Source organism: Tachysurus fulvidraco, chromosome 13 (assembly GCF_022655615.1).
Source record: "Tachysurus fulvidraco isolate hzauxx_2018 chromosome 13, HZAU_PFXX_2.0, whole genome shotgun sequence".
In the NCBI taxonomy this organism is placed as follows: Eukaryota; Metazoa; Chordata; class Actinopteri; order Siluriformes; family Bagridae; genus Tachysurus; species Tachysurus fulvidraco.
In genome coordinates this window covers 10,659,840-10,686,322 of record NC_062530.1, presented here as the reverse complement: position 1 = coordinate 10,686,322, position 26,483 = coordinate 10,659,840, and the positions used below count along the sequence as shown (strand labels likewise).

Here is a 26,483-nt window from a genome sequence, read left to right as displayed (position 1 = left end):
AGTGCGCTCTCTCCTTTTTTTTAATTTTTTTATAACAGTCTGTCTAATTCTGTCCCTGTCACCCTGTCACTAGTGTGTCAGTCTGCCCTTCTCTCTCTCTCTCTCTCTCTCTCTCTCTCTCTCTCTCTCTCTCTCTCTCTCTCTCTCTCCTCCCCTCACTCACCCGCCCTCTCTTTCCCTCTCTCGTCCTCTCTCACTAACACTCACATTCACTCTTGCTGTCTCTGTCTCACACACACTGGAGCTGTGGAGCGCTGCACTACACTTCAGAGAAGATCTCAGTGGTAAACCGTTGTGTGATGGAGCTCATGACATTCGTTATTCCTTTGCTAATCTTCCTTGCTGAGAAGGGAGTCACAACCCCTGTAACCTCTGACCCTGATGTGACCCCAACAATCCAAATGGACCCGTGTGAAGGACAACCGTGTCTAAATGCAGGAGTGTGTGAACCTGCAGAGGGAGAAGAGCTGAAGTACATCTGCACATGCAGCACGCAGTTCACCGGACACAACTGCCAGGTGTGTGTGTGTTTGTGTGTTTGTGTGCGTGTTCATGTGCTGTCTGTATGATGCGAAGAGGAGAGTGTTGCTGTGGCAACAGAACAGAGAGGAAGCATGTGTGTGTCTGTGTCCAACAAAACATGGGCATCTCTTCATCATGTGTGTGTTCATGTGTTGTCTGTAAGATGTGAAGATGAGAGTGTTGCTCTGGCAACAGAACAGAGAGGAAGCATGTGTGTCTGCGTGTCTGTGTGTGTGTTCAACAAAACGGAAAATCTCTTCTTCATGTCCTGGTTTTATACACTTATAGAAGATAGATTTGTGTTTGGTTTTTTTTTCTTTGTGTGTGTGTGTGTGTGTGTGTGTGTGTGTGTGTGTGTGTGTGTGTGTGTGTGTGTGTGTGTGTTTACCTTGACCCATTTACAGTGTTGCTGTGGGAAGTATGTTAAATTTTATATAAAACCTAAAGATCAGTTAGCATGATGCTTTTCATTATCAGATTGACTTTATCATTCATCTAAACATTATCTTCTATTAAGTAACACATAACAGCAATAAAAAGCAAACTATATACCTAGTAAGGTTTTCTCTTTTAAAATACCTTCATAACGTAACATAAAAAAAACATCAAGTAATACAATCGTTTGTAAATTTCTAAATCTGCATCACACAAACACTTTGTTTGAATGTTGTTGATTATTAAGAAAACTATAAATGATGTCATATACATTAGAGGATACAATATTTCTGTAAGGTTTATGTATCTGCTTGTTGTTTGTATTCTTATTCCTATTTTCTCAATTCATCATCAAACACGGCAACAATGAACAGGACTAATAACCTAAAGCTATAGAGTAAGCTAAAGAAGACGTCTAATAACATATAATAAACACAAATTACAGTCGACTGAATAATGTGAGCAAATTAGAATGTAATAGAATGTATGCAGTGTACTGTATATAGAAACTATACTGCTTAGACAGATGAACAGATTTGCCCTGACACAGCACTGCATTTTGGCCCTGCACACATAAATACCCCAAATGACTTTAAGGAAAACATGGAGAAACAACAACGCATGCTATAAAGCCTTCTTAAATCTAGCTTGTTATTGGAAGGTGGAATGAGGCTTAACTGTTTTTTACATTTTTATACACTTTAGTAAATCAGAGGCAGGGGTGGAACTCAGGTGGTTCACTGCCAATATGTCTACAATCTAAGTCTCTGTAAATAAAGTTATCAGGGGTCATCAGTCTTATGTGCATTCTTACAGGTGGACTCAGGTGTGGCTCCTGACTGGTTAAAATGAAAACCTGCCACACCAGTGCTTTGTGGATAAGATAGATGATGGCTGCCTCAAACTAGACCTGGCCATCAGATCCTTAGCAATGAGGATCACAAGCAATGATAGACCTAACTGGCTGTGTAGTTACAATGACCTTGGCTCTCGGTTACCAGAAAATACTCAAAACATAGATAAACATAAGTCTAATTGCTCTTGGAAAACTACTATCAGTATGATTTGGATACAAACTATTCATCCATCCATCCATCCATCCATCCATCCATCCATCCATCCATCCATCCATCCATCCATCCATCCGTCCAACCACTCATCCGTCCAACCACTCATCCATCCATCCATCAGTCGATCCATCCATTGGTCCATCCACCCACCCATCCTTCCATCCATCAGTCCATCTATCCATTAGTCCATCCGTTCATCCATCCATCCATCCATCCATCCATCCATCCATCCATCCATCCGTTCATCCATCCATTCATCCATCCATCCATCCATCCATCCATCAATCAGTCCATCCATCCATCCATCCATCCATCCATCCACCCGGCCTTCCTCCCGTCCAGTCAGCCAGCCGGCCGGCCAGCCAGCCAGCCAGCCAGCCAGCCATTGTTTCATAGGGAATTAATATCCACTCTTGTTCTGTACCCTTACCTCTGTATTTCTGTTGCACACTCAGTTTTTCAGCTGACTTAATATTTACATAGTCACTGTTAGACTTAGACATTAATTATTGTTTTCAGTTGATCAAATTGTTTCATGGTGTGACTAATGCCAGGAAAAATGTCAACCTGTGTGAACATACAGGTGCTTTAAGCACAAGATATATTTGTTCAGTATGTGTACAAGAATAAAATAACATATACACCAATCTGAGATAATATTAAAACCACCTAACTTGTCCAAATCTATCAGATCTTCCATCTTTCGTTCTTCCAACACATCAACTTAAAAAACTGACTGTTTACTTGCTGCTTAATTTATCGCACATTGTCAGGTGCCACTGTAACGAGATAATTTAATAGTCTGAATTTACTCCCTGATATAAATACGCTCCCTGTCTGGCATGGCTGTGGCTCATGGCTCTGTGTTTAATAGAAGCTCATCAGCATAATGCTACTCGTCATTTTCCATCATTATTAATCACCTTAGTGCGATGATCATCTTTACAGAGTGCAGTCTTTCATTACTGAACATTAAAGGAAGTTTGAAGTGCACTTAACACGCTAGCACCAAACATGCATGTAAATGGTCACAGTATGTGCTTTAATGTGCTGAGTCACTCCTGGATAAATTCTAAATTAAACTTTATGATTTAAAACATAAAGTTGAATAATGAAAGGCAAAGCAGGTGCAGGTTTTTATTGATGTGTCCTTCTCTTTTCCTTCATCTCTCTCTCTCTCTCTCTCTCTCTCTCTCTCTCTCTCTCTCTCTCTCTCTCTTCATCTAACGTCACCCAGACGTCACACCCCTCCCCCATTTTTAACCTCAGACCAGACGCACACTTGGGCTGGTTTGTTGATTGGCTGTGTAGTCATTTCTGCACAGGGATTGGTTAGAAGAAAGTTGTGTAGTCATGGTGATGTCACAGTGTATCCTATTGGGACTTTGTATTAGTCCTGTAACCCTTTAGTGTTCTTATTATAGCCCATACACAGACACAGACACACACACACACACACACACACACACACACACACACACACACACACACACACACACACACACACACACACACACACACTCACTCCAGTGCAGTGTTCAGTGCTCTCTCTCTCTCTCTCTCTCTCCCTCTCTCTCTCTCTCTCTCTCTCTCTCTGCAGGAGTGTTATATGTTAATGACCTGAATTGTTAATAATGGGTGCAGGTTGCTATACTTTTTAACGCATGCTGAGGTTTGGCTGTGTTTGTGTTTGTGTGTGTGTGTGTGTGTGTGTGTGTGTGTGTGTATATGTGTGTATATGTGTATGTGCACGTGTGTGTGTGCGCACACTATGCAGTTTATAACTGTGTAACCTTAAATGCACTCTCTCACCTCAGCAAGGACAGATTTATTATTATTATTATTTTATTATTATTTATTAATTAATTACAATTTTTTACATCATTTTGGAAACTTCACTGCAGAAGTCCACTGCGGACGTGTCCCAAACCACAAATTACCCTATTCACTTAGCCACAGAAACTGCCTTTGTTGTCATTTTCCCCTCTTTTCCCCCTCACCTTCTTGCTTGTCCTTCCCCTTTTCCTCTGCGTTCTCTATACACACTGTAATGTTTGTCAGAGGCAATGCGACACTGGATTGTACGTTAACTTGTTAATGTCATGGAGTATTATCTGATTTATTTTTTTTTGCTGTTTGATTATCATTGGCCTCCTGTATTGTTTTGTGTTGTATTCACCCTAGTTGTGTAACTTCATCTTGTAGTCTTCTAGTGTTTTTTTTTATTGTCACTCAAATTTGTTTAATTTCCACCAGCCAGTCACTTTGTTGTGACCTACATATCATCTTCTTGTGTTCCTTATCCTTTCGCTTCATCCCTGACATGGCTTTATCAAAATCAGAGCTGAACTACAATTCCTGTCAGCCTTGTCGAGTCACATGACCATCACACATCACTGATCACTCACAGCTGTTTCAAGTTACTCCTCATTAGCACAGCTGCTAAATCTCTGGTTTCTGTGGGTTTCGCTGTGAGGAATACTGAAGGCTGTGTATAATCCTGCTTTTCATGGTCTTCCTTTTGTACTTTTTACTCCACAAATCACTCTTCCTTTTGCTCTTTACACTCCACTCCACTTTCTCAATGTCATCTTGTCGTGTTTGTGTCTGTTTTCCTATTGCTTTCTGTCTTCTTGTCTTTTCCATCATGTCATTGTGTTTTTTTCTTATCGTCATTCTTAACCTCATTTCTGCCCACTCTGTTCCTGTTACTGTAGATGAAGTTGTTCAGACTAAAAGCTCAGTGTGTGAAGTTTGCTTCATATCTCAGTTGCCACTGATCAGAGCACAGATCACAGCATCAGAAATACATTTAACACATTTAATACATTTATGCATTACAAGAGCTTTAGATCAATTAACATACAACAGTATGGCATTGGTGGCTTAAGCGGTTTAGGGCTCTGCGTTGTTGATCAGAGGATTGGGGTTCAAGCCACAGATTTGCCAAGCTGCCACTGTTGGACCCTTGAGCAAGGCCCTTAACCCTCTCTGCTCCAGCAGAGCTATATCATGGCTGACTCTGCACTCTAACCCAAACCTTCAAAGTATATGTGAGGAAAGAATTTCACTGTGCTGCAATGTATATGTGACAAATCCTTTTTCATTTCTTATATTTCATCTATTAACTTGAGATATCTAACTACTCTAGCTACCACTTCACTGCTTGTGGAGGAAAGTGCATAACATGCGTCATAGTTAGCTTCGCTAGCTTTATGCTAACAACAGACGAAAATAGTGTCATCAAAGATTTGTTCCCAACTTCATAAGTCCAACACATCGAGATGGAAAACGACATCATTCCAACATGCAAACTATGACTTACAAGGCAAGTCTACACTCTTTGTAACTGCACAGTCTCAGGGCTCTCAAGTTTTGAAGACAGGCAAGAGTGACATCTTCACACACACCCCTCACCCCCCCTATCTTTGATAGCCTCCCAAATGGGTTCAATCCAGTCACCTTTGAAAAAAGGAACCAGGGGCCTCTATTACTCAGATGTTTTCTGGCACCATCTCAGGGCCTACAGGGGCCACAGCCCCCAGTTTGAGAACCACTGGCCTGGACTACTTGCTCTGAGCAGGTGTTCTCAGTGAACAGGCTGTAAAACTGTTGGCTAAGTTACAGACACTCATGAAAACCTGATGCTGATTATCTGGGAAACTTTCTCTAACAGCAGTCAAAATGTCATTGTGTCAAACAAGTTGTGAATTTGTTGTAACATTACAACAAGAGATCATGACTTACTCTGTGCTCAAAGTGATGCTCGCAGCTCCAGTGGTTTTCTCTGTGGGTGAACAAGGATGATGCTGAACAATTCCAGGATATGCTTTTTTTTCATTGGTTGTTGCATCAAATCTTACCCAGATATTTTCTGATTGGTTATTGTGTAGCTTTTTTTTTTTTTTGATTGGCTGATAAGTGGCAGGCTTGATTGTTGCTCGGTTCCATAGAGTGGTGCGGACAGAAACATTTTTGGGTGTTGCGGCATATTAAATATATGATAAATAGTAAGTTTTTCTTCATGAGAAATACAATTTGTGGCGGGAGTGCATGACTGTCACACCCAATGAGTGACACTTGAGAGCCCTGCAGTCTGGATTGTGTTCATTTGCTTATTCCAAAATCATTATAATGTCGATATGTTTAGACCATTTGGCTGATGTCCAAAGAAATGGACACACTGCTTAGTGCTTTCCCTTCCAATAGCTCCCCCATGAAAGTGCTTGGTGATTTCAACCTCCCCTCTGACAAGCTTCAATCTTCTTCCCTCCTGACTCTTCTCGACTCAATCGCCCTGACACTCAACAGCTACATCCCCACACACAAAGGATGCAATGTCTTGGACCTGGTTTTCACCCGTCCTTCTCCAGCTACAGACATGAATGCTACCCCACTACACGTCTCCGATCATCACCTGGTATCCTTCACCATCACTCTCCTTATCCATCTACCTTTCAGCCCCTTGCTCTTACCTGCCACAACCTTCACTCTGTCTCCCCTTCTTCTGTAGCTTCTGGCACTCTTTCTTCTCTTCCTGATCCTGAGTCTTTTTCCTCACTACCCTTGGACTCAGCCACAGATACTTTCCTCTCATCTCTTTCTTCAACTACGGACTTTTTCTACCCTCTGTTCACTAAACCCAAGAAAACTTCTTGTTCTTCTCCTTGGCTTTCAGATGTGCTGCACAACAATCAAAGAGAGCTAAGATCATCAGTGAGAAAGTGGAAGAAATCACAACTTGATACAGATCTTGATACTTACCGTATACTCCTGGCCAAGTTCTTCTCAGATATGACTTCTGCCAAGACTTCCTTCTACAAGGAAAAGCTTGAAGCTTCCTCACAAGACCCTCAGAAGCTCCACATCATCTCTTCAACCCCCTGGCTCCACCTTCTTCATCCTCCCTGACTGAAGAAGACTTTGCTTCATTCTACCATGAGAAGATTGAGGAAATTTGCAGGACCTTCACTTCTGCCTCGCAATATCTCACAGTATGGATTCCCCCACTCTTTCGTTGTCGCATTTCTCAACTGTAGCCGCAGAAGAGATTTTACAACTCATCCAGTCTTGCAATCCTACCACCGGCCCATTTGATCCACTCCCTTCCACTATGCTCCAGACCATCTTGCAAGACCTTCTGTCCTTCATTACCACTATCATCAATAGATCCATAGCATCTGGTCAGGTACCAACTACTTTCAAAAGAGCAAGTGTTATTCCCATCCTAAAGAAACCTGCTCTGTATCCATCAGACATCAGTAACTACAGACCGGTATCACTCTCGTTTCTTTCAAAAATTCTTGAACGCATTGTCTATAATCAACTGTCTGTCTATCTCTCACAGAACAACCTCCAAGATCCCAACCAGTCTGGCTTTAAAGCAGCTCATTCAGACACTGTCTCACTGAGACAGCCTTTTTGGATGTCTCTGAGAAACTACATGCTGCTAGATCACGAACTGTCAAACTGTCATCCGTCCTTATCCTCCTTGACCTTTCAGCAGCGTTTGATACGGTCAACCACAAGACTCTCTTGTCCACCCTCAGGAGTCTTGGGATTTGCGGATCAGCTTGGGAATGGTTCGCTTTCTATCTGGAAGTACGCTCATATCAGGTAACATGGAGGGGAGTGGCATCTGCTCCATGCAGACTCTCCAATGGTGTCCCACAGGGCTCAGTACTTGGTCATCTTCTTTTCTCCCTGTACACTCACTCTCTTGGATAAGTTACTTCCTCACACGGGTTCTGTTACCACTGCGATGCTGATGATACACAACTTATCTTCTCTTTCCTACCCTCAGATACCACAGCTTCTGATCGGATCTCAGCATGTCTGGCAGAAATATCATCATGGATGACTGCTCATCAGTTAAAGCTCAATTCTAGCAAAACTGGTCATGACTTTGTTATATCCCTGCACAACAAGGTCATGACCTTGTTATATCCCTGCACAACGACCATTCAGCCACAGCTCACAACCTTGGGGTAACCATGGACAATCATCTGTCATTTTCCTCTCATGTTGCTAATGTGACTCGCTCATGTCGGTTTCTTCTCTACAACATTAGAAGGATTCAGCCAAGGATTTGTCCACACAGGCTGCTTGTCATTTCAAGACTGGATTACTGCAACTCACTGCTGGCAGGTCTACCTATGAACGCAATTCGTCCTCTGCAAATGATCATAAATGCAGCTGCCCGGCTTGTTTTCAACCTGCCTAAGTTCTCGCATACCACCCCACTGCTGTGATCCCTCCACTGGCTTCCGGTAGCTGCACACATCAGATTCAATACACTGATGCTGGCCTACAAAGCCAAAAACAGACCAGCTCCCTCTTACCTCAAAGCTCTCATCACACCTCGCACTGCACCCCGCACCATCAGATCTACCAGCACTGCTCGACTGGTTCCACCATCTCTCAGGGTAAGAGGCAAGTATACTACAATACTCTTTTCTGTTCTGGCACCAAGGTGGTGAAATGAACTTCCCCTAGGGGTCCGGACAGCTGAGTCACTGGCTATTTTCAAATTACAGTTGAAGACCTACTTATTCAGGAAACACTTCAGCTAGCACTTCTTTTCCTATCTTTGGCATTTCTAAAAAAAAAAAAAAAAAAAAAACCTTTTGAAACGTTTTCATTGTAACTTTGAACAATGTTTTAAACTCATGGTATATACACATATATAGCGACACGGACAATCACACACAATGGGAAACAGGTGTGATGACCGGGGAGGAGCAGACGTGGACGGGGCAATCACGTGACACAAACAAACAACAAACGCACATGGCACCAAGTCTGCGCTGATCCCTAACGGATCCGCGCTGATCCCTAACAGAAGAACCCCCCCCTTAACGCGCGGCTCCCGAAGCGCCAAAACCCGGCAAGGTGCGGGAAGGGGGGGGCATCGGCGAGGCTAATGGGGGGAGCAAGGTCCACGAGAGGTACGCAAGGGGAGCCAAGGCACACGGCGAGGCAGGTGGGGGGAGCAGGGCACACGACGGCTCAGCCGGAAAGGGCAGAGCGACGTCCAAAGCCAAGCTGAAGGGCCGAGGCGACGTCCACAGCCGAGCTGAAGGACCGAGCGACGTCCACCGCCGAGCTGAAGGGCCGAGCAGCATCCCCCGACTCACCGCGGCCAAACCCGCACCTCGGCGAGCTAAGGAAAAGGGCGGGAGGGTGGGAAGGCGCCCCCGCCTCGGGCCTGCAGCACCCCCCGCGGAAGTAGTGAAGCGACGTCCTCCTCGGTCTACCCGGAAACGGAGCGGCGTCCTTCACTGGAGAGATGCGGGGCGATGCCACAGGGCACCTAAAAAAAAGGAACCCCAATAACATGGTGACACCCTCCGCGGAAGTGGTGAAGTGACGTCCTCCTCGGAACAGAACCTGAAGTGGAGCGGCGGCCTTCACCAGCGAGATGCGGAGCGATGTCACCGGAAGGACTGGCGGAACAGTCCAGGGGGAAAAGGAAAAAAAAAGCCGGTCTGAGCTGGAAGCTATCCTGCTGGGTCTGCATGGTCGAGGTGGCTTCATTCTGTCAGGACCCTGGCAGAGGTGGATTGGAGACAGACCCGTACGCAGGATAGCTTCAAATGAAGGGGGTTTAATACATGAGGAAGAACAAACATAAACCACGCTACACAGGTAATACACAATATAATCAATGAAGCCGCACTGCCTAATGCAACGCGGCTCACATATATAGAGACACGGACAATCACACTCAATGGGAAACAGGTGTGATGACCGGGGAGGAGCAGACGTGGACGGGGCAATCACGTGACACAAACAAACAACAAACGCACATGGCACCAAGTCTGCGCTGATCCCTAACGCATCCACGCTGATCCCTAACAGTAAGCTAGTTAACCAGCATTAATGTATCCAGTGATAGAGATTTAAGCACTTATGTACATTGCTATGGATAAGGGCATCTGCCAAGTAGTAGCTCGGTGATCCTGGGGTTTAAACACACATCCTTACAAAATCTTAACCACTGAGATACCGATTCCACTGTTTCTTTCTTTATTTAATTTAATTTAATTTATTTATTTACTAATGAACAAATCACAATTATTACCCGTTTAGAATTAGAGCTAATGTTGTGGAGCAATATAGTTCCTGTGATCACTCACTCTTTCCATTTTTCTGAGAAACAGGAACGTGTGAACTCCACTGAGTTAACACCTCAGTCTTGAACAATTTCCTGCATGACAACGCACTTCCAACAATAAATGGTGAATAAAATTCAACACATAAACAATATTTTTTTTTCTTTATTAGAAGTTGCCTGCTGTATGTCCATATGCATGTTCTGTTATTGTAGCAGTGTAATATTCAATTTCTGACCAATATAATTCAAGTGTTGAACTTGAACACTTGGGTATACTGTACATAGAGAAATATTTAGATTTCTTGTTCCATATCCCTCAGAGCATTTGTGTTTGAGAAAATTCACACATTCATACACAGCATCAGTTTTCTGCAGTACTTTTGTTACTACTTAAGTAAAGATGAGGGTTAGCATTTCATTTTTATTGTTAAAAAAGTAACAGAAAAAGGAAGACGATGTGAAATGGAAAAATATAGACAGCAACATCTGATAACATTGTACTCTCTGTAATTAGCCAGTGCTGACCACTGACCACTTTTAACATCTCTCTCTCTCTCTCTCTCTCTCTCTCTCTCTCTCTCTCTCTCTCTCTCTCTCTCTCTCTCTCTCTCTATTAAATCTTTGTGTGTGTTTTTGTGTGTGTGTTATTGCTCCTTTCAATGTCTGACTAGATCATAGAGTTTCTTTCACGAATGAACAGAAATAGAGATCAATGAAAACGTGTTTGTGATTCAGTAGCTTATGTGCGTGATGGACTGACGTGGTGTTGTGTGTCTCCGTATCACTTCATCTGTTCTATCAGCCTCCACTTCTCCTGGAGTGTCTGTTTCTTAGCAACCGCATGACCTGCCTGCATGACATGTCTCTGTGGCACCCTCCTCTACATCACACACTCGTACACATGCACACACAGATGGTGATGCTTTATCATGGCTGAGACAATGGTTCTGCTGCTTTCAGACAGGACATAATGTTTCTTCTGTCCCCCCCAGACACCCACCCACACACACACAAACACTTACTAATTTAATGCTCTCTAACCGAATGCACAGTGCAAACTAAATTACAGTAAATAATGACATGCTGTATTTGTGTAGATCATTTAATTACACAAACAGATGAACCCCAACTGCAATCTTTGCTGAATCCATTATAAATAAAGACAATAAACAGATTATATTTAGCTTCAAAAGATCAATTTTATAGAGGATAATTATGCCTAACTGATATATGATGATGATATGTTTAATGATGATGATATATGATAATGTTTAATGTTCACATCAATATCAGACTGTGGAAAAAGTGTGAACTCGGTGACCTCTGTAACCGTGGCATGAATGTTGGTGCCAGATGGGCTGGTTTGAGTATTTTAGAAATTTCTGATGTCCTGGGATTTATACAATAAGGATTATACAATACATCATATTACATACATGTTATATATCACATATGTAGACATTAAGTTCATTTAGTCTTATTAACATAATGATGCATCATTATAGAAAATTGTTAAGTGGTTTATGTAAAAACAATAAACGTTCATCTGTTTGTATAATTAAATGATCTACACAAATACATGTCCGTCTGAGAATAATACATATTTCAGTACATAACAAGAAAGATCCCAAGAGACCTGAATGATCAAAGCCTGTTCTTCTTTTTAAAAGATATTTTTAAATCATGAGACCAAAGTACAGTATTTAAAAGGTGATCATATTTTTTTTGTTTAAAAAAGAGCTTCTACTGTTTGATAAGAAAATACATGAAAATTAGAACTTTAATAAACAGATACAGATTCATTATTATAATAAATAAACATTAGACACAATTTAAACATTTTCATTTAAACAAATGGAGAAATTGCTTATTTTTTCATATTACTTTATTCATATTTATATAACACATTACTATTGATACACTTGAAAAAAATGACTGAAACTAAATTTAAACAAACATTTGTGCTTTCTAGAAAATGTATTGTTGGCAAAAGTAAAATGCAAATGTCAAACATTTCCATGGAGAAAACTAAAGAGCATTTAACAGAAACTAGACAGAATGATGTTGAGCCGTATCACTTACGTAATGGATATTAAAATATTTAAGCATTTGATCTGTTTGAATTTGTCTTTTACACTCACGGCATTTTGTAGTGACCCTCATTGTTGTTACTTCTCTTCATATTGTCAAGGCAGTGAGGCTGAAATAGATGCCAATTCGTTAGTGTGGTTTATTGAATTCAGGCAGAATAGGGCAAAACAGTAGGTAATATCAAAATCCAAAAAAAAAAACAAAAAACAGGCAGGACTTAGACGATGAGCAAACAGGACATCAGAGGTTGGACAATGGCAAAATATGGATAACGGCAGATTTAGAACCACGGGCTTGTTATAAATAGAATACAATTGAAACTGAACCTATACTTTAGTTCAAACTAAGCAGTGAATATAAAGGCACACAGAGCGTGTGAGTCTGTAATGGGTAGGGTGTGTGAGAGAGTGTGTCTCTGTGAGTGAAGTCAGAAGTCTCATATTTGTTTCTCTCTTCTCATCCTTATCTCTCTTTTTTCTTTGTAGTTCTTTGCCGACCCCTGTGCCAGTGACCCCTGTCTCCATGGTAACTGTACACGTGAAGGTGCAGAGTTTGTGTGCGTGTGCAATGATGGGTATGCAGGAGTCAGGTGTGAGCAGCCACCTTCAACCTTTGACCTTGTTGAGTCCAGCTGGGACCTGGCAGCCACTCCAGCTACGACTACTCAACCGTCTCAGCCAATCACAGAGCTCAGTGACACTGAGGCACCACCCACTTTGCAACCATGGCAACCAAAGCCTGGACAGAAAGTGATTGAGGTACAATGGGAGGAGCTACAGGTATGTGCATGTGTCCAGCAGACTTATACATCATCCTCTAATTATTATTATTATTATTATTATTATTATTATTATTATTATTATTATTATTATTATTATTGTTGTTGTTGTTGTTGATATTATTATTTCCAACAATTTCTAAGTGTGTTTGGGTATGATACAGATCACTGATGGATCAGAGTGTGTGAGCATCGCAGGCACTGAGCCAGCTGGAATGATGACGGTTTCCATGGAGATTGCAGAGGGAACTGCAGTAAAGTAAGTTTCCAGTGATGTGCTAACTAAAAACAGCCTGAACACAGGATCTTTCTCAGTGTTATACAATGGATTTATTAATGAAAACGATATGTCTAAATCTTTACGTGATAATCATGATCAAAGTGTCCTGTCCAGCCAAATGTGCCAGAGAGATTTAGATGTTTAATGACACATCGCTGGATATTTTATCAGATAGCAACTAGTAAAATAATGCCAAACCATCAGTTTAATAAAATGCACATTAATAAGTTCCAAGCTGGAGAGCAATGGCTAATCTGGAGTCGGTAATAGCCAGTATCATGTATAGGTAGAGAATATAGTCAGATAAAGGTATAAAGATGGGAAAAAAGGTCAGATAATATCTAGAATGGAACAGCAACCAAGATAATAGCTGAATGAATAGTACAAAGTTATATATACATAATATGGCCAAAAGTATGTGGATATGTATATATGTAAGTATGTGACCAGCACACATATGAGACTCTTTGCCAAACTGTTGGCACAAAATTGGCAGGATAAAATGGACTGGCATGGTATTTTTATTCTACTGCATTAACACTTGCCTTCACTGGAATTAAGTGGTCTAACCCAGACCTGTTTGTAAAGACCTGGTATGTAAAAACTCCTGAGAGCCCATCCCTGACCCCATTGGAATGAATTTAAAAGCAGACTCCACACCAGACCTTCTCATTTGACATCAGTGTCTGACCTCTTTAATGCTCTTGTTGCAGAATGAACACAAATTCCCATAGTCATGAACCAAAATCTAGTGGAAAGCCTTCCCAGAAGAGTGGAGGTTATCTCACCAGTAAAGGATTCAGTATTAATACCCATGGTTTTGAATTGTGATATTCAACAAGCCCATGTGTGTGCTCATCAGCCCATATGTGTCTGCATAGTTTTGGCAATATGATGCATATTTTAAAAAGTTAATTGATAGTTGATGAGTAATTATGAATTATGTTATTATTATCTTATTTACAGATGTAAATAGAGAGAGCTGAATTATTACAGATCAGTAAACAGTGATTTGTGCCTGTGTGTAGGTTGGTACTGAACATTAGTGGAGCTGCAGCATTGTGGCGGGTCGGAGCTCTTGGTTTCGACCGCTGTTCTGTATCTGATGGCATGGTCGTTTGGTTCCAGCAGGACCCCAACGGCCTTGTAATCTCCGATCAGTTACTACCCCTCGGACACAACTACTTCATCAGTAAGAGAGTCTAACAGTACTGCTATGCAATAGCATTCATTATCATATGTAAGTGCATCAGGTATCTCAGTATTGTTTATGTGTGTGTGTAGCTGTGCTGCGCATTGGAGTCCCTTCTGGTCTGGAAGTCACTCTTAGATTACAGTTCACTGTAAAGTCTACTAGCTGCATGGAGCCAGGTAGCAACTTTAGTGACCCTCAATGCACTGGGAGAGGGAAGTGCATCACGCAGTCTTCTGTGGTAAGCATTCACAAAGATGCTGACTCCATCCCAATCTGCATACAACTGCACTAAACAGTGTGATGAAATAGTATGCCGGAAATGACCACAGGCTGTATAATATTGATAACTGTATTGTAGCATATGTCTGTAATACAGGGTGGGTGTGTTTGTGTGTGTGTTGCAGAGCACATTTTATTGCCTGTGCGATGTTGGATACTCTGGAATCTTCTGTGAGGAATTTGATGCATGCAACGCAAACCCGTGTGAAAACAATGGGACCTGCAGTGACATCACACAGAGACATGTGGGGCATGACTTCACATGCACCTGTCTGCCAGGTGTGATCATTATAAAGATAACGCTACCGCACTGCTAAGGGCCCAGAATAAACAGTGAGCGGCAGAGAAGAAGATAATTGGAGAGGCGGTAACACTTGGATGATTAGAAGTCTTGTTGTAACTGGTTTTTGATTCATGCTTGTGTGTGTCTTACAGGGTTTGAAGGCCAAAACTGTCAGTCTCGGGTAAATCACTGTGCCTCAGAACCCTGCAAAAATGGAGCAACATGCACAAACACACTGAACGGCCCACAGTGCACCTGCGTAGAAGGTATACAGTCCAGATTGTATAGACAAATGTGCTTCTTGAAATGGCCAGTATACACTTCCTGAAAATTTCTTGTTCACAAATGGTCTCCAATCTATTTACACCCATGAACAAATGGTGTGATATATGGGCAATAACATGACAACCTGCCTACAGTTTAACTCATTAAAAAATTCACACAGTTAATTTTAACTATATCAAAAAGACTTACTCATTAAATATATTTCACAGTGAGATTCATGAAACTTAGTTAAAATGGGTTTGTTGATTTAGTTAAGTGACTCATTCATCCTATCACTTCTCTGGATGGTCTTGGTTAGTTTAAAACACTGACTCAGCTATTAGACACTACTTTCACTACAATCTTCTTTTTAATACCTGTTTTAATTCCCAATAGGAATGAACAGCCCATATTGACTCTGTCCTGATTTACGCTCCCTTTCTGCCTCCTGTACTCCCTATCTGTGTCACCTAGTTGCTTATTTTAATCTTATCGTCCTGCTCCTTTCCCGAGAGAAGCCATGGCCTCAGCAATAATGCAAAAATCCCAATTTACAGTTTTACCGAATCTCTCTCTCTCTCTCTCTCTCTCTCTCTCTCTCTCTCTCTCTCTCTCTCTCTCTCTCTCTCTCTCTCTCTCTCTCTCACACACACACTGCAGGTTATAAAGGAAATATCTGTGAAGTAAGAGTCGACCCATGTGCTTCTGGTCCATGCCACAATAATGGCACATGTTATCTGCAGGCCAGTGGACAGGGCTTCAGCTGTACCTGTCCTCCTGGTTTCACCGGACATACCTGCACTCAGCTGGTCGATTTCTGCTCACTCAACCCTTGTGCACATGGAGTATGTCGCAATGTCGGTACGAGCTATAGGTGCCTGTGTGTGCCAGGTGAGTCTCTCTCTTACACACACACACACACACACACACACACACACACACACACACACACACACACACACACACACACACACACACACACACACACACACACACACAAACACTGTCATGTTAAATCTTGGTAAAGTTGACATTTGAGACAGCATTTAAGTCTCATAACCATGACTTTAATACGCCTCATGGATACCATAGTGAGTTGTTTGTTCCACCAGGCTGCAATGAGGATATGGGCAGTAAGAAAACCTACACAGCTGAAAACATGCTCTTTAAACTCTTGGCTGCATTAGTTAGCCAGTTTGTCAATATTCAGGCCAAGCAAATTGCACAAGCACACAGTGCATCAGTCAGCATGCAGTGTCTGTGCTGGGAACCAGTTACTCAAACATGCCACACTCCACATTCCTTCCAAATGTATGGACACAGCTTTTGGCCAAACAATTAGTTTGAAAACAATGTTGCTCATAAGTGTACTAAATACTTTGTCTAGTTGTTTGGTTGTACACAAGTTTTGGTTACTCTGGTAAAGAGAAGTCAACACTTGATACAGAGTTGGAATTATCACACAAGGTGCTGGACAGATTTAACTTTTAAAACCAGGAGGGCCTTCTGTGTTGCAGAAAGAAAGAAAAAGAAAACTCTCAAGAGTTTCTCCTTAAGTGAGGTTGGTGACAGTGAGTCTGAATAGACCATGTTCAAGCTGTGGCCAGAAAGTTGTTGGTTCCTGTCACAGAGGTTTATCTAGGAGCACTGGTGGACACTAGATGAGGAAAGCCATCAGGTAGAAGAAGGAGGCATTCTGAAGGGTGTCCTTTTTCAGTTGAGAATTACATGAGAGGGCTGATGGCAATTGAAATTGTAGAAGCAAAAGCTTTAACTTCTGAGAGGCTATGAAAAAAAGACTCTCGGGAGGAAATAGATTTTCAGGGGGCCTCAAAGACATTCTGGCAAACTACATTACTTGATGAGGGCAATATTGCAGCTAAGGCAAGTGAAGGACAATGTTGACAGTGGTAGGGGCATTTTGAGGAAATCCTTATCCCTAGGACATGTGAGATGGAGTGGATCAATCACTGGTGTTTTTGGTCCAGCTCAGTTTCAAAAGTTTACCATAGCATTTAGAATTCAAAATGTCAAGGCAAAGGTGGGTGAGATTTGGTTGAAGAAAGCACTTGACAAGGTTGGGGTTGTGTGGTTACCACGCCTGTTCAGTGTTGTTTTGAATTTTGGCAAAGTATCATTGGACATCCAACCTGGGTAGTTGATAGTTCCTAATTTAAAATAAAAAGAGACCAGAGGCTGTTTCAATTATATGGGTCCAATTATATAGGAAGTTTCTGGAGAGACGGCTTTCTTTGTTCAGTGTTTTCAAATACATTGAATTAATGATGAGGAATACAGGTTCCACCCAGTTTATGGAAAAACAGAATCTTGCACAGGGTTGTGGGTTTTCTTTGGAAAACATACAGTAATTCAGTCTAGATATTTCTGGAGTTGGAGAAGGTCTATGTTAATGAGCCTCATTTTTTTGTAGTTGGTACTGCAGGTGTGAACACAGTAAGACTTCTTCAAATTCTTGGAATGCAAACAAATTTGTTCAAGGCTTCATTCTGTCAAGGGCATGTCTTGTCTCCAAATATGTTTGTGGTTTTCATGGACAAAATATCAATTCACAGCCAATGTGTGCAGATGTAAGTAAGGAAGTAAGTGAGTAAGTCTGCCATCCTGTGGAATAAATGTGTATTTACATAAGGCAACACTGCTCCAAACTTTGTCTTCTTTTTTTCCCCCAGGTTATCATGGGTTGTACTGTGAGGAAGAGTATAACGAGTGTCTCTCAGCTCCGTGTCTAAATTTTGCCACCTGTCGGGATCTGATTAACGCTTATGAATGTCTATGTATGCCGCAGTACACAGGTACACATTTATGTCTGCTTCATAGTGATGCATTTTGTGTTGACTATGTGTGTGCTTTTTAGTAATGTACTTGTGGTCTGTAGGAGGTTTGTGTTGTGAAATCCTCTGGTGTGTGTGGTTTGTAGGGAGACACTGTGAGATTTATCAAGATCCATGTGCCAAACTGCAGTGTCAAAATGGAGGACAGTGTGAAAGAAGGCAGAGCAATGCAACCTGTGCGTGTGCACCTGGATACACAGGTGAGAACATTCATATATGTATGCATGTGTTTGAGTGTGTGTGTATGTGAGTGTGAGTGTGTGTGAGTATGTCTGAGGGACTCTTTAATTCTCTTTCCTAAGGTGAGAACTGTGAGACTGACATTAATGAGTGTGAGAGCAACCCATGTCATCATGGTGGCACCTGCATTGACCAGGCAGATGGCTTCCTCTGTCACTGCCCACCTGGCTGGGTGGGCGGGGCCTGTGAAATCCGTGAGTCAAACCTTTAACTCGAATAATGTAACCTTTAACTGCTTTAATGTAAGCGAGTATCAGTGTTGTTAAAAAAGAGCAATATTCTAAAAACTGCATGCAAAGTGCCGGAAGAGTAAACGGAAAGGAAGGTGCATGCTCAGTCCTCAATGTGTGACTTAAAATTTATGTTTTCATTTCATTACATTTATTCATTCATTATAAATTTATAGCTGAGGTTTTTCCAATTCTTGTATTCAAAATATGCAATTTACTGTATTTACTGTGCAATTTTCAAAAATCCAGCATGTCATGAGAAACCATAGGTTGCATACAGATTGCACTAATTCCTGAGAATCTCTATTCTCTCAAATATTTCACTATAATATTATATAAAGGTTGTTATAAACAAATATCAATTTCAGTATGTTTATTTATATATTTTATGAAGCTGTATTTTGAAATGCTGGACAAAATACCATGACCTTATTTTTTACTGTATAGTTTAGTTCCCAGACATTTTGTTAACTTTTTAACCAGGTGCTGTTTGTGTGGCTCATTTTCACCTTTTCTAGGGAGGTGTCTAACACCTAGATATATTCTAGTACACATTTGCATGCATGCTGCGATCTTCACAATCACACAAAAAGTGTAAAATCCTGTACAGATTGTAGCAATTTTTCTGTTCTCAAAAGACACTCTTTTTTTTTCTCCGGTTCTTTATCTTCACCACAAGTTTGTCTATCCTTTTAGTTCTCCATCAGACCCTGTGATTTTGCTTTAGGCTCTAGGAGCCAAAATAGCTTAGACTGTTGGTGTTCAGTGGCACCAAAATAAAAAACACACAAAAGTTTTTCACAACCCCCAGTTGGAGAGCATGTGCAATTCTTTGGCAATTTTTCAGCTAGTATTAGAATGGCTGCCACAGATGGTGAAGGCCAGTCCCCTCCAACGCACTTCTGACTGCAAGAGCTGGGAAAGCTGTCCACCAATCTGGTTCACACGTTGCATCAAGTGGGCCTGGCACAGTCCACACAGCAAAAAAAGTCTGCCCTGTGTATCAGGGCAACTCTAAGAACCCCTAGAAAACAGAGTAACCAATGTAAGATAACAATGTAAGATAAAAGGCAAAAGACATTATGTGTGTGTGTGTACATACATACATACATACATACATACATATATATATATATATATATATATATATATATATATATATATATATATATATATATATATATATATATATATATATATATATATATATATATATATATATATATATATGTAAGTATATATTCATTTTCCAATTTGGGGATTAGAGGCAGTATTATTGTTTCTGTATTTTTATTTTATTCATTTTATTTATTTTAAATAGACAAAAATAAATTTAATATATAAATATAATTAAATTTTTTTTCTAAGCTTAAGCTGAAGTATGTTATTCTATTATTATTATTATTATTATTATTATTATTATTATTATTATTATTATTATTATTATTATTATTATTAATTGTTTTCTATTTATCACCAGATCTACAGTGGAAGGCATCTCGTACAGTCGATTCTCTCCCTAGCGTTCCACGTCACTCTCTCTACATCATCATCGGTGCGCTGTGTGTAGCTTTCGTCCTCATGCTAATCATCCTTATTGTTGGAATCTGCCGCATCAGCCGTATCGAGTATCAGGCATCATCTCGTCATGCCTATCAGGAGTTTTATAACTGCCGCAGCATTGACAGTGACTTCAGCAACGCCATCGCCTCAATACGTCATGCCCGGTACATACACTAATCACATATCCTTATCCTTTCACACACTTATACTCTTATCACACCCTACATTGTAACATTTACATACTGATATGTAGAAAAAGAATTACACTTTCTAAGACGGTGATAGAGATTCAGACAGGGACGAGGTGATGATGGCTAAAAAAGAAAGCTAGACTGAGAGGGGACAAAAGAGACTGAGATAGAGACAAAGAGAAAGTGATAGTAAAATACAGGTAAAAAGGATCAGTGTATATGGGAGAAATTAAGAGTTAGAAACAGATACAGATTCAATAAAGAGATAGACAGAAAGTGTGTGTGAGTGAGACAGAATGAGAGATAGAGAGGCGGAAGAGAAAAAGAGACGGAGGGAGAGGGAGAGGGAGAGATAGAGAGAGAGAGAGAGAGAGAGAGAGATAGGTAGGTAGGTAGGTAGGTAGGTAGGTAGGTAGGTAGGTAGGTAGGTAGGTAGATAGATAGATAGATAGATAGATAGATAGATAGATAGATAGATAGATAGATAGATAGATAGATAGATAGATAGATAGATAGATAGATAGATCGATCGATCGATCTGGGTGTGGTTGTAATATATTTTAATGTTTTATTATTCTGTTCAGGTTTGGAAAGAAATCTCGTCCAGCCATGTACGATGCAACACCCATCAACTATGAAGACTTCAGTCCAGATGATAAACCGCTGGTCACACTCATCAAAACTAAAGATCTGTAAAGCACACGCACACACACACACACACACACACACACACACACACACACACACACACACACACACACACACACACACACACACACACACACACACACACACACACACACACACACACACAAACAGCCTTTCTAATTAGCCGATGCCAACTATTAAATATAAATTCACCTTAATAAAGGTCTTATAAAGAAGAAAAAATATATAAAAGCTAATATTTAAATGAACTTTGATATGGAATAGATCTATTTTACCACTGATATGCATAATCAGCTAAAATTTGTGTTTTATAGATGTATTTATGAGTAAAAGCCTTTGTGTAATTGCAGAAAGAAGAAATACAAAGAGCATAAATGTTTGCACACTTAGATGTAGTCTCCTTCAGTAAAGCTCTGGTATTGTAGGCTGTAATTTTGGCTTTGTTCCAAACACAGTTAGTGTTCTTACTAGAACATTTAAGGCTCTGTCCAAAAGCTATAGTATGTTCTACTGAAAGTTCATACACGTGTGAGTGTGGGAGTGTTTGCATTACCTAAAGTACAATGCACTGTCATGTCTAACACTGAGAACGAGCTGCTAGCAATGAGTCATTTTTACACATGTAACACTGTGTTTTAGAGTATATGAAAATATACTGATGAAACTATATGCTATATGAAATAAAACATAAAGTTAGATAATGTATCTGTCTGTAACATATAGGTATAGATCATATGTGTTTAAAGTCCATGTCAGGCTGTAGCGAGAGTGCCCATTTATGTACAGCATATGATAGCACAAAGTTATGCCAGTGTAGTGAGCGTGCTGGTCCACCTGGATATCATCCTTACATAAGGACCCTTAATTTAATTGAGGTTATAGTGGTGTGCTAGTTAGCTATGTAGGTGTGTTGTTAATTTCACGTTGTACACTGCTTCTTGATGTAACGCTTTTGTTTAACAGTTTATTTTCCAGCGTTCTGGGAGCTACTACTAACTTCTAAGCTAGCTAGTTGTTTAGCTATTTAGAATTATTATAACATTAAAATTAAATATTCAATATTTTCTAAATATTAGCTAGCAAGCTATTTAGGTTTAGATAACAAACACCATTGACAGTAAACAGTCCCTCAACTCTAGCTAACTTTACTGCAGTAGAATACAAACTAGTTTCCCTTATCGAACCGTTACCTATTTTTTAGTCTTTGACATCAGACCAGGTACAAGGGCTTGCTGTACTCTGAGTCCTCTGTGTGATGCAGTACACTAGTCATTTTAGGGTTACTTCTAATAAGAACACTTCTAGAACACTTTTGGGACAAAGCTTTTGTGCAAGTGTAAACGAAGCTCTAGGCTGCCTTAAACACTGCATGGCTAGACTCGGCAGTTTCAAGGTAAATTTATTTGTAAGATGTTGAATGTTTAGCTAGTGCTCTCTTTGCTGGAGTCTTGTGCATTCATCCTGGTGGTAGCAGAGTGTCAAGTGCAACTGTATCGTAAATAACTGCTTTTCAGCACTAACATTCACTCGCTTTGTTTTACTGAATGTATGCCATACAACAACTGTTTGTAGCTATGATTTAGCTATTGTGTCCAAAACAATACCCTACTTGCTGTTCCCTTCAAAGTGCATGATGCAAAGTACATTCTGTTCCAACAAGGATCAGTGACCTACTGAAGTGCACTGTGGGATTTTGTAAGCACGCTATGTATTTCCCACTACACTTTCACAAATCAGTCCTGCAACTCACTCTGTAGTGAATATGGCATGTTTTGGACATGGTGGTTAGCATTAATAATGTTGAATATATTTTATCGAATGTTATTTTTGTTTTACTCTATCCCTTTTTTTCAAGCATATAACAAAGTTCAAGAACTGTAGATTTGTTATCCGTGAGTCAATACCAGCATGTTCTATAGACTGAACTATAGTAAGTGTGAGGGCTTAGTGATCAAGCTGTGCAGTGTGAGGGCTTAGTGATCAAGCTGTGCAGTGTGAGGGCTTAGTGATCAAGCTGTGCAGTGTGAGGGCTTAGTGCTCAAGCTGCAAACAAAAAAAAGTCATATTACATGCATTTTTCTTTATTAAAATATTTGATGTAACTTTAGTAGACTTTGTTGAGAAAGGAAGAAAGGAAATGATTGACAACTGCTGGGTGCACATTGTCACTCTAGGTCATAAAGATCAGGACAACAGATCAGTTTGTGGTGATTGGTGTTTTTATTAGACACAGACGAAACATCTACTACTAGTAGTAGTATTAATCATCAAAATCACGTAGTCGTCAGCAGCAACAGCAGAAGCATTATTGGCTACAAATAATACAAATACAAACCATGAAAACTTTAAGTATGGCTACAAACCATGAAAACGTTATTTAACAAAATATGTCCAAAGACCAAAGATAGACCGGTATGTATTTAATCAGTTAAAATAAGTGTTTAAATGCCATTACAATAACAGTAGGCTTACTTCAGTTGAGTGAAGTGCTTAGGAGATCAGAAGATATGGAATAGTTCATAATGGTTTCTGACAGCCAGCTGCTGAATTTTAGCTCTTTGTCATGGTCTTTATTTGCTTACTGAATAACTGAGAAATCAAGATCTGGAGGAATTTGCAAATCATAAGAAGGCTGATTATTTCTTAAATTAGATACTGTGCTAAATAAGGACTTAATGTTGTGCTTTTTCTTTCTATTGCTTTTAAAAATCAAAGTGTTCTGACTGAGACAAAGACTGGATGGTAATTATTGGGGATGAAGACCTCTAGCTTCATCAAATTTTCCATCACCTTTATTCCCTTTGTTCAAGTACCTAAAGACGTTTATTGATGCCAAAAGTAATAATAAAATCTGGAGCTTGATAAAACTTGTGAGAAAGACTAATGGCCATCTGACTTATTTCTAGGAAGGTTTCCGCTCTCTTTTTTCTCGGTAACTTTTTTGTTGTTGGATGTTGTGGCTCTCCCAGGAGCCTCTCTTCCCTCTTTCTTCTGCTTCTATTTTGATTTTCATCCTCAACCTCCATCCACCTCTTGATGTAGTTGGTAATGTTTGGGATTCAGAGCTAACCTGTGATCAGTTTAACTACTCTGTATAGAAAGAATGAAGAGAAAACCCTGAGGTCTGTATAATAAATGCAATGACTGTATTAATAAAGGTCAGTGTGAATAGTGATTCTGTCATGGTACATAATTATGTTTTCTGTCATGCTTTGATTCCTTTTTCTATAATTATGATCAGTAACCTCTGCCTCTTTTCATACAATTTGTGGATTAGAATTTTAATCAGGGGTTTCATAGATATATAGCTATCTAGCTATCTAGCTAGCTAGCTAGTTGCTAGCTAGCAAGATAGATAGATAGATAGATAGATAGATAGATAGATAGATAGATAGATAGATAGATAGATAGATAGATAGATAGATAGATCACCACATATACAGTAGAGCACAGTGGTTGGAGCGCAGGGGCAGCTATGATGCAGTGTCCTTGGAGCCAGGAGGTTTAAGGGGTAAGATGTAATAAAGAACTGCCAATATAGCTCTGACCCATTGAGGCCTCTGACTATATAAGGGCACTGAAAGAGTGTGGTGGTATCTGCCACCAAGACATTAGCAGCAGATCCTTTAAAACCTTTAAGTTTTAAGGCGCTTGTACAATTGACTTTGTTGAGTACATCCCACAGACTTTTGATTGGATTCAGATATAGGTAATTGAGAAGCAAAATCAACACCTTGAACTCTTTTTCATGTTCCTCAAACCATTCCTAAATAATGTTTGCATTGTGGCAGGATGGATAATCCTGCTGTAAGAGGCATTTGGGAAAACCATCGCTGTGTACTTTGTTTGCAACAACATTTAGGGGGGGTAACATCCATATGAATGCCAGGACAAAATTCTTCCTGTCAGAACTTTGCAAAGAGCATCGCGCTGCCTCCACAAGCACCGGCCATCCACATGATGTATGTACTGTATGCTGTTGAACATGCTGTATTAGAATAATATTTACTCTTATCTGCCAGTTTCTTAGATCAAATGTTTACCCCTGCTTATATATTTCTTTGTAGCGAGCTCCACTGTTAACATCTTTATCATATCATTGTTAACTGCACACTAAGCCAATGAACTGCTTGAAAGCCAAGTCAGCACTGTAAACACTGAAGCTCTTGACCTGTATCTGCACAATTACTGCACAGATATAAAGGTATTCCTAATAAAATAATAGAGATTAGTGTATATGCCTAGGATACAACATTACATTTTTTTAGTCATGGTTTTGAGTAAAAAAATAGAGAATGGTAAGGAGTCTCTTTGCTGATCTGCTTTACTTTGTAATGACTTTTACTCAGTTATGTGGTATCCACAACACAATTAATTTCAACCTCATCCCCTTTAACTTACAGTAAAAATCTATTTCCTTATCCTGGAATATACTGTCAGTGCTTATTTCATCTATGTTTATTGCCATTATGGAATTATTGTCATTTGGAAGCATGGCATGTTATCATACTTCCAATAAAAGTATCTGGCTGTGCTTGAAAGGATTAATAGGTTTGGGACAGACTGATAATTCACATGGGTGCCATCCAGGGGAGAAAAGGTTATTCAACCAGTGAGACCTGGTTGAATCACTGAAGAACTAAAGCTTCTCAGATTTTTTTCTGCATTATTTTTCTTTTTAATTAAAAGCTGGTGTTTTTCTTGTCATCTCACGATCAAGGCACCCAGGATATAAATTTTACATTTAAAAATCAGTTTACCCCAAATGACCAAGTTGGCAAAGAGAAACCTCTCAAGAATGATATTAGGAAGAAACCTTGAGAGAAATTAGAATCAAAAGGGAACCCATCCACCCCTGTGTGACACCGGATAGTGCAAATAAAAATAATTTCATTCTAGAACTGTGTACTATATGGTCAAATAGTGCAGATATGTAACGGAAATTCATTTAAGTTTTAACATGAAGTCTATTTTGTTAAAGTTATCTGATAACCCTTAATAGCAATTTTAGTCCTAAGGCATTAAAGTAAAACTGTTGGCAGTCCAAAGTCATCTTCATGTCCATTGGCTTTACTGACTTTTACACACATTTAAACACACGTTAAACGTTTCAGGACAAAAGAAAAATAATAATTTGGGTGTATGTACGGTTAACAAAGCAAAATGAACATTAGCGCCACCATACTGTGGGCACACACTTTTGGCTACTCATTACTCATTCAGTTATCCACAGGTTTTCTGTGGAATGGAAAATACACAGGGTTTCCAAACAGTACTGTACATAAACACCAGCTAACACACAGACCAAACTTTGGCTCAAAAATAAAAAAGTAACTTTGGCATAACTAAATAAGAAAGAATGTTTATATGCAAAGTGTGACAGAATTATGAAACTTATTTCCATAAAAGATACCTTTCTCACTCA

The 26,483-nt window shown here is 40.0% G+C and overlaps 1 protein-coding gene across 1 annotated transcript; it reads left to right on the top strand.

Annotated features, from left to right (window-relative positions):
* The first annotated feature begins 181 nt into the window (after nucleotides 1–181).
* Nucleotides 182–23,075, top strand: dner (delta/notch-like EGF repeat containing). Its single transcript, XM_027140302.2, has 13 exons — nucleotides 182–518; nucleotides 12,720–13,013; nucleotides 13,177–13,271; nucleotides 14,321–14,484; nucleotides 14,577–14,725; nucleotides 14,892–15,045; nucleotides 15,202–15,315; nucleotides 15,974–16,204; nucleotides 18,004–18,126; nucleotides 18,252–18,365; nucleotides 18,468–18,599; nucleotides 20,116–20,362; nucleotides 20,974–23,075. Exons 1-13 carry the CDS (start codon nucleotides 300–302, stop codon nucleotides 21,083–21,085), a joined length of 2,148 nt encoding a protein of 715 aa, XP_026996103.1. The 5' UTR covers nucleotides 182–299; the 3' UTR covers nucleotides 21,086–23,075.
* The last annotated feature ends 3,408 nt before the right edge of the window (nucleotides 23,076–26,483 follow it).